General features: G+C 38.9%; 2 protein-coding genes across 2 annotated transcripts; one reads left to right on the forward strand and one right to left on the reverse strand.

Annotated features, from left to right (window-relative positions):
- The first annotated feature begins 2,235 nt into the window (after window positions 1-2,235).
- Window positions 2,236-3,258, forward strand: LOC149922303 (beta-1,3-galactosyltransferase 1-like). Its single transcript, XM_090162285.1, has one exon. The coding sequence runs from the start codon at window positions 2,236-2,238 to the stop codon at window positions 3,256-3,258; it is 1,023 nt and encodes a 340-aa protein (XP_090018411.1).
- A 20-nt stretch (window positions 3,259-3,278) lies between these two features.
- On the reverse strand, window positions 3,279-8,615 carry LOC149922304 (lambda-crystallin homolog). The gene is made up of 6 exons (XM_090162958.1): window positions 8,470-8,615; window positions 5,796-6,030; window positions 5,570-5,731; window positions 4,404-4,598; window positions 4,238-4,343; window positions 3,279-3,587 (listed from the first exon to the last, which is right to left on the reverse strand). The coding sequence occupies exons 1-6, from the start codon at window positions 8,511-8,513 to the stop codon at window positions 3,379-3,381; spliced, it is 951 nt and encodes a 316-aa protein (XP_090019084.1). The 5' UTR covers window positions 8,514-8,615; the 3' UTR covers window positions 3,279-3,378.
- Between the last annotated feature and the right edge of the window lie 499 nt (window positions 8,616-9,114).

Raw genomic sequence — 9,114 nt, forward strand, 5'->3', positions numbered from 1 at the left:
AGCTCGTCTCGCAATTTTGCATCCTTCTCTATATTATCCTTGGTCCTATCACGGCCAAGTTTGATGACCGGCTGTGGCACGAACAGCGCGTCATCCAAGTTGGCCTAGGTCTTATCTATAGTTGGTTACCATGGTAACTATCGAGCTATTTTTTTCGGAGTTCCGGCAGGAAGTGGTAAACGCTATGGACTTCGCGCGACGCAGTTATTTCGAATCTAGGGTACGAGGTCTGTGTTATCTTTGGTTACAACAAATACTGTAGTCTTTTATAATTTATTTGTTTTCATCTTTTGAAAAATTCAGCTCCGACTTGTTTCTCACTTTCCGTCCGTAGGACTAGCAAATCCCTCATGATGGGGCCTCATCATTTTTTCACATTATTTTTTCCAGCTATATTTCGCCGGAAATTCAAATTATTTTAAATTATTTTAATCTTCAATCAATAATATTAGCAATATCTAATTATTGTCGGAAAACAATCTTGATGTTTCAGGAAGCCGTTATGAGAGGATTGTAGCAGCAAAAGCATTTGTATTGTGGTCTTTGTCTTTTTAATCTCCCTTTTTGTCAGGTCGGAGAATCATGCCCCTTTCAAACTCAAAAAATTAGTGGATTCGAGTCCGATGCCCTAGTCCCACGCGTTTTAAAAAGTGATTGTAAGATTATGGATTAATAAAAAATATCTGATTATATTTACAGATTTTTCAAAGCTCCATTGTTTTTAGAAAACAACTTTTCGTTGACTAAGGGCCTGTTGCAAAAGCCCTAGCCAAAATGCTAGCCCATAGGATTTAACATGTGCGATTCTAGCAAAGCAGACTTTTGCAACGGGCCCTTGGATGATAAAACTTTCTTAAAGGGGCACATAATTTTTTGAAAAATTTGCTCGAATTTCAGGTAGAACCTCCCTTTCCGTACCTCCTGATATCTTAACTGGCCAATCATATTCAGGAATTTCTACAATCCTATTTCCAAAGACTAGAGAAATGCAAACGATTATGGTGTGACCCTTTAACCAAACAATTGGTATTTCGCGAAAACATTTAAATAGACGCGTACGTTTTGTTTTATCAAAAATATTAAAGTAGAATAAAGTTGAATCTCCCAAAATTCCTTTGGACAGTTGTATTTACCATACAACATTTTATTTAAAAGTTATCGAAAGAAACTGGAGTTATAGTTATCGCAAAATATGTTACTTACGACATATGTAACACGATCAGTTATAAGTATAGCATAACGGTATTTTCTTTAATGACTTCTTGGATATAATGTTAATTATGATTATGTTACATATAATGCTTCGAGGGGTCGGATATTCAAAGAAATCCCGTACAATTTCCAAGAAATTCTAAATCCAGCTTGGATTTCTTCAAAATCTCGAAATCCAGCGAAAAATCCAGAAATCTGACAGCAAAATCTCGAAATCCAGCAAAAAAATCTGGAAACCCGACGTGAAATTAAGAAATTGCGAAATCCGACGGGAAATCACGAAATCCAGCGATAATTTGAGAAATCCAGCGAGAAATCAAGAAATCCCAGTGAGAAATCGAGAAACCCAGTGATAAATCGAAAAATCCCGAAACTCTACAAGAAATCCGGAAATCCAACGAGAAATCTCGAAATCCAACGAGTAATATCGAAATCCAACGTGTAATCTCGAAATCCGATGAGAAATCCAGAAATCCGGGACAAAAGTTAAGAAATCCAAAATCCAACAAAAAATCTTGAAATCCAGCGTTAAATCCGGTACACATTTTTGGTGAATGTCCGACCCCTCGTAATGCTTACACCACACGTGCAGGATAAAAATAATTGGGAATATCGTCGTAGACTTCGCTTCGCTCAACCAATTATTTATCTAAAGTTATTTATAAAAGAAATGTTTCCTCAATATCACATAGCTTACGTTTAACGGTGAAAACTTTGGAAGGCTATTAGCCCGGTTTTGAAGAAAACTCGACTGTGGACGGGTGGTGACCTACTTTTCAAGTTCACGGGAAGATGACTCTCAATAGTACGCATCTCGGTAAGAGCATCTTAGAAAGTGGACTAAACGTCACAGGGAAACTTTCATTCTTCTCTTCGTGGCATTCTAGATAGTACGTGGCAAAATAATGTTATTTTGGGAATCGGCGATTTTAAGTAACGCGTTTTTTATTCGCTTTATATAAACTTCTAAATAAAAGTTAGTTTTTAATTTTTCGCTTTAAGCTTAGTGAAACGAGAGCTAAAATGAAGTTGGAGAACGTTAGTATGGAAAATAGACTGTACGCCGTTACTTTCGTTGTAGTGATAATATTTCTGACCACTCAATTTACTCTTCTAAGATGGAGTTCGCGTCATTCAGTGAACCTTGACGAATTCAAAGAGCCAGCCAAAAAAGGACCAAAATTGGTCCCTTTCGATGCAAAACGCTTTTACAGTGAAACGGATTATCCTTTTATTGGCGGTGACTCGTTAAGCACTCTGTGTTCTCGTAATGAGAAACCGTTTTTGCTTATATTCGTGGCTTCGGCTCCCGGTCACAGGGACAGAAGGGATGCCATCAGAGCAACTTGGGGAAGCGTTTCCGAACTGACCAAGAACTCGGCTCACTTGGTGTTTGCGCTGGGGAAACCTCTAGACGACAATCCTAATTTGGAATCAGGAATTGCGGAAGAGATTTCTTCATATCGAGACATTTTGCAAGTCAGATTCGTCGATTCATATTTAAACTTGACCTTGAAGTCCGTGTCAGCTATTCGATGGACCCTCGAAAGTTGTCCGGGGGCCAGTTACTTAATGAAAACTGATGACGATATTTACGTAAATTTGGACAACCTGAAAAAGTACTTGGAACCGAGGCAGGATGAAAAAAGGATATTTGGTTGTATTAAGACTCACGCTATCGGCCCACCAATGAAACTCACTAAGGATGGTTCCATGAGCAAAGATCATACTTTCGCTGGAGGACATCCAACCTTCGCCGCTGGTGCGGGGTACGTCGTATCCGGAGGTTTACTGACTCAACTTTACCAATCCATCAAGACTTTACCGTTATTCCCCATCGAAGATGTCTTCGTAACTGGACGATGCGGACAGTCCATTGGTCAGACGCCGTTCCACGATGGGAGGTTTTCTTGCGGCGAAGCCTTACCGAAAGACTGCGATATGTCTTTGAGGTTCACGGGTCACTGGATTAAGCCAGAACGCCAAAGAGTTATTTACGCTAAACTAAAAAACGGTAAATGTCCGAACGATAATGATAGCGGATAAAACCTTTCAAAACCAGGGTAAAAAGTGTATTTATCATTTTTATTGTAAAAATTTTTAAGCGTGCTAGTTTTTTATCATAAATTTTCTATGTAGTGAAAGAAGTAAAGTATTCGTTTAGATTTATTCTTGTTGCTTCTTAAGTTTCGAAAGGGCGATTAAACAGTTGTCCCTCCATCTTCGTCGTTCGGCCAGCTTATCCATGGGTACGTTCCGTTCCAGGCCTTCTTGTACCCGCTGCGCAGTTTCCCCTCCAAAAAAAGGAACGGGACCGAAAGACTGACTTACTTCCTGAATTCCTTTAGCGTACCGATTGCAATAATCCAACCAACCTATCGGAAATTAGCGTTAATTTCGAGAAATCACAACGGAAAATTGTTAAAAGGATAACGTTTTTGGTTCCTCGTTCTCCCACTAATTCTATTAGCGTAACTAACATAAATAATGACCGAAAGTAGCATAAGACCCAAAAGTGTGTCAGAACGGTATAGTAGTTAATGAGAGTTTGTTGCAAAGTAAAAAAGCGAAACGAAGAGGGGGTCGGAAAATACGTCATCAAACTCGAGGTACTCCAGCGCCGCCGAGTGAGGCGTTTTAGAACGTATGTTTACGGGCGAGTAAATCGAAGAGATAAAATCGCGCCAGACTATAGACTAAATATAATGTTGCTAGTACTATTCCAACTAGTAGGTTATGTAGTATATAGTGCGACTAGGTCTCACTAGAAATTTTAATAGGCGCGAAGGTACAGCTGACACACTTTTGGGTCTTATGCTAATTTTGGTATGACCCTTGGTGCCTTTTTCATGCATTTTTTCTCCTATTTATAATAAAGCGTTTGACTATTAGATTCAGATAAATAACTAATTTAAGGGAACAACCACAAATGTAGGGTTTATAGAAAGCCCGTTGTAAAGGTCGTTTTAGCACAATTTATACATTATATGAGAAACGGGAACGAAAATAAATCATTTGCAAATACCATCGGCGTTCAGGTAAGCAGTTTCGAAGGGACCCATGAAAGCGTACCGCATCCCCAGACCATCCGACATTACAGTTTCCATGTCTTCCACGCTCACCACGTCGTCCTAATGTTAATTAAACAACAACTTAACTCTATTCGGGAAATTTAATTTATAGCTTTTTACCTGTATAAGTCTCCAACACTCGTTGAGTATGCTGTATTGAATTCTATTAGACACGAAACCGTATATATGCTTTCGAACGGTCATTGGTTTCTGTCCAATTTCGATCATAAGCTCTCTCGTACGTTGGAAAAACTCTGGTTTAGTCCAGGGACTTGGAACCATTTCCACCATCGGCGCGTAATAAGGTGGATTCACCTGGCAAGATAGCTCTTAAGGCTGGTTTTCAATTGGACAAAACTGCCGTGATGACTAGTGTAGACGCAAAAAAATGTACTAGTCCTATGGACTAATTAAATCTTAGAGACCCTTCTTAGGTGGATTTCTTTGGTCGGAGCGCTAGCCAGTGCCGTATTTCCGCCTAGGCCGTGGCCTAGGGGCCCATCCTTGGAAGGGGCCCTCCAGTGACCGTAATTACTGTATTCGAAGGCATAAATCTATAATATCAATCGTAATTTATATTGGAGAAATTCCTAGGTAGAAGATTTTGTTTTAAATTACCAAAATTTCTGCCTGGCAGTTTACGGACGCAGCCTTAAATCGCAATGTTGTATAATTATCGCGTATTTAGTCGACGATTGTTAAGAGCTGTTATTAAGTAATATAACCGTAGAGCTCAGATTTCTACGCTGAATCAGGGACATTCAGGCACAGCCTAGTTCCAGGGATAAGAGTAAATGCGGCGCGTGAAAAGGGGGCCCAGACTCCTTATCTGCCTATGGGCCCAGGATCTCTAAGTCCGGCCCTGGCGCTAGCAAGCGGGTGACTTGGGCCTACGGTGGTGTCTTGGGTATTATCCCCGCTAGCTAGCTGATAAATCCATTTCTTAAACCGGAAGTGATGATGAGAGATTGACTTTTCACGTTTCACGTCAGCTTACAATTTGAATCGATCGAGGTTAGCTAGTGCACGAGGTTAACGGTAGATGGAGAACTCAACTTCTCGATTTAAACCACAAGACGGGGAAAATGGGAAATTATATTTAAATCGAAGAAAACTGGCCGCCTTGAGAGGAACAAACTGTACCCCAACACTAGGGTATCTGGGCGTAAAAGAGTTAATTGGTCCATGATAGGCTTGAATAATTTTTTTTTGCGTCAACGCTCGCTGTCGGGGTATTTTGCCCTCACAAATTTCAGTAAATAATATCGGGTGTATTCATAACGTACCGGATGGGCCACAACAACTTGAGATCGATGTACCATATTTTCTGTAAAATCCGCGGGTGGAATACAGGACACGGAACTGGCTAATATGATGTCGTCACTGACCAGCGCGTCAAGCTTTTCGAAAACACTTTTTTTGACGTCTACTCTTTCGAAAACAGATTCCTGTCACGAGGAAATTATCAGCCTTGAACCAACTGACTTTTAATTATTGCCTAAAAGACTTTACTTGGACGTAGAAAGCTCCACTAACGCAGTCTGCGAGTGAGCTGGCGGGAGTTATCATTTGAAACTGATCTTGGGAGTTTAGTTGCCCCCTCAGGATCTCGTTCGCTTCCAGGAAGTCCAATTGTTTCTTGATCTCGATCAGGGCTGACGCTATTTGGTCTGATTTTTCGTCATACAAACTGACCTGATAGCCAGCACCAGCAAAAAGCATAGCCCAGCTTCGACCGACAAAGCCTCTTCATTAGAAAAATGTTTTAATTACTTTTTATAGACTCGTAGGGACTATAACCATAATAATTCTGCCTATAAGGCCGCAGACGGCAACCATTTTAGGGATTACCGGCGCGACAAACCACTAAACAGTGCCGAAAACGGCAAAATCCATAGGTGGAAGTCGATAATTTTGGAGCCCTTTGGGGATGACAGAAATACTAGACGTTATTTTCCCTTTAACCAGATTACATAACTAATCTCAGTGGTGGTATCTTGAGGTAGGCGTACAGGTCGTAGGCCCCTATTCAGTGCCGCAACTAGGCAGGTGCGAACCGTGCGACAGGTGCGGCCGCACAGGGCCCAGAGGCCAAGGGGGGGGGGGGGGGGCATAATCGAGGTTAAAAACAAAATTATTTTTTCGAAGCTGTGGTGGCGTCGAGATTATTTGGAAATAAGAAGCCCCTCTTTTTATTATTCGTAAAGTTTAATATGGCGAGTCACAGTTTACATTTCAAATTCTTTGTCCATTAGAAAAATTTCAATTATTTTGGCCGCCTTTCAAATAATAAATTAAGCCGTCACTGAAAATCAACTCGACTACTTAGGAAATGAGACAAAATTGAAAATTCAAACATTGTAAATTATTTGAAAGGGATTATAACCTCAACGTGTAGTTTATAGAAGACCCCATACAATTTTAGCAAGAATTCACCCATACGAGGAGGCGGGCAATGTTGGAAATGTTGTTGTTCCACACCAAATACCTCCGGTTCTATATATCATGTAATTTACGACTCACAATATTCAGGTAACACAACAAATTCAGTTCTGCATTAGACATAATCAAATCTGTGAAATTCAATTTCTACGCGGCTGATTGTCATCTTAGATTTTTGCTAAAAATTTCAAATATTTACTAAATTCACTAAATATCCAAAAAGGACAAAGAAATTAGTAAATGGAAATATTTCCCTTTACAATTTTAATTTATAGACGCCAAATGACCTGGAGCTCGGTTAATATAACAATATAAAATGTGTATGCATAGAACCACCATTATTCTCACAAACTTGTACTATAAAATTTTAGATCTTAATTATTTTCCCTGCACAATTCGTTCTGTGTTTGTCTTAGTAATTTGCCCAAAAATAAGGGCTCCAAAAATTGAACTTTGCACATGGCGGAAGAAAAGCTAGTTACGGCACTGCCCCTATTAACTAGGCGTCGAAATCCATTAATAGAATAGTATCGCTCTGTAGCTTTGGACTATGGCTGCCATTTTGAGGGCAGTTTTTTTTCTATAGGGAAAAGCATGGGTGACGTTGACAAACGTCACGCCGATATTACTCTATATTAGTAGCTCCTCTGCGTTATAGCATATGTAACATAATTACTCATAAGTATCATAAAGTATGCCACTGTACCTTTATTCCTAGTAATTTTGGGAGTCACACTATTGGCTACTAACATTTGTATTTAAGCCAATGGAAAACCTCTATACTGAGAAGGAATTTTCGGTGTCGGAATTTTAGTCAGCCCAATGTAGCTTTATTGAATTTTATAAACTCGTTCGGTTTGTGCGGATGAAGTTAAATAATGAGTAGTTTGGGAAAATGACCAATAAGTGATCGCTTTCCGAAAATGGAACAATTAAGTCGTCGAAGTGGGATATTCCACCAGCGTTATTAAAATCCATATCAAGCCTAGAAGAGTTAGGCCTAGGCTCAAAAGAATCTGCAAAGACTTCAACCTTAATTGTAGATGCCCCAGAAAAGCCCAACCTGAATTTCAACTATTTTTTCTAATAAACTTGCTTCTTTTATTTGACAATGCAAATTTATTTTAGAACGCGAGTCTTCGAGAACTTCATTAATTTGCAAATTAATTACATTAACAGAACTTGACACTATATTGTAGTTCATTTTAGCTCCTAAGCCTTGGTTGTTCAAACCGGTTTGTTTACTAAAATAATAGCCGTCTGTTTATCAGACTTAGAGCTAATTGTGCGAAGGCATAATCGGAATTTGAGATTCGATGACGTCAAATATTACGTACGGTACAAATGACGCAATATCTGTGAAACAAACCGTTAGTGAAGAAATAGAGCTATTAGAATACTTATGAGGAATTATGTTACATATGGTTATAGTATTATCGTTACAATTACCAAGACGGAATAGTAAGCCTAAAACAGCATATTGTGTAGTCGTGTACTGTTTCCCTCAGAAACGATAAATCTAAAGTGCTTCCGAGACATATGTTATAAGCAGATAGCAGGAAAAAATATGCTGTAATCTAAATAAGTTATTCAAAATCTAATATTTTCCGAGTTTGCTCATATGCTGGCGCCCCCACTGACTAAGCTACATAACACAATATATATATATATATATATATAATTAACCGCAAATGTACTACGGAAATTAAGTCAATAACTGATATAAATAAAACCAAAAACTTACGTTCCAACTATCGCAATTTTCTTATTTTTCAACACTCCAGCCATTATATATTGTTCTTGGTAACTGGGGACGTTGCGTGGGAAAAGAAAGACCTCTGTAAGATAGTTTCAATTGAATCTGTTTGAAAAAATCTTCCCCGGGCCCGTTTATAGATTATGTACACTTATTATACATCGTTTTTGAGATAAGACAATTAAGCGATTGTGTAGTCCGATTGTCTGAAACAGAAATGTAAACAAAAGTATATACTTATGTGGGAACGTACAATTTGGTTTAATGTATTATCAGAATTATATAATACCAAGAATGTATTTATTTATACACAGGGATAATTAATATGTCGAGACTATCGACGGACTAGGGGGGGGGGGGAAGGAGGCGGTCTAATTTTTTGCGTCCTCGCAGCAGCGTTAATCGCGTCAAAAAACGTGATTTTTAAGAACCAATGAAATTGCAGTATTATTTGATTTTATTAAAGCGGAGGAGCATACCGGGGGCCCCAACGGGTGGAATTGGAGAAACGCTAAAAATAATCTCGACATATTCATTCACCCTGACTATAAATGAATACATTCTTGATAATACGTAAAACCCTTAAAAATAAATTTATGTTTTAATTTTTTATTTTTCCGATTTGCCCCCCCC

The sequence above is a fragment of the Leiobunum rupestre genome, chromosome 11 (assembly GCF_980474605.1).
Source record: "Leiobunum rupestre chromosome 11, qqLeiRupe1.1.hap1, whole genome shotgun sequence".
Lineage (NCBI taxonomy): Eukaryota > Metazoa > Arthropoda > Arachnida > Opiliones > Sclerosomatidae > Leiobunum > Leiobunum rupestre.

Excerpts from the sequence above, each read along its gene's own strand:
- LOC149922303 (XM_090162285.1), top strand. The coding sequence starts at position 2,236 with ATGAAGTTGGAGAACGTTAGTATGGAAAATAGACTGTACGCCGTTACT.
- LOC149922304 (XM_090162958.1), bottom strand. The coding sequence starts at position 8,513 with ATGGCTGGAGTGTTGAAAAATAAGAAAATTGCGATAGTTGGAAC. Across the intron at positions 5,732-5,795 it reads GTGGAGCTTTCTACGTCCAA|GAATCTGTTTTCGAAAGAGT; the intron begins GTAAAGTCTTTT and ends TCCTCGTGACAG. Across the intron at positions 3,588-4,237 it reads TGCTTACCTGAACGCCGATG|GTTGGTTGGATTATTGCAAT; the intron begins GTATTTGCAAAT and ends AATTTCCGATAG.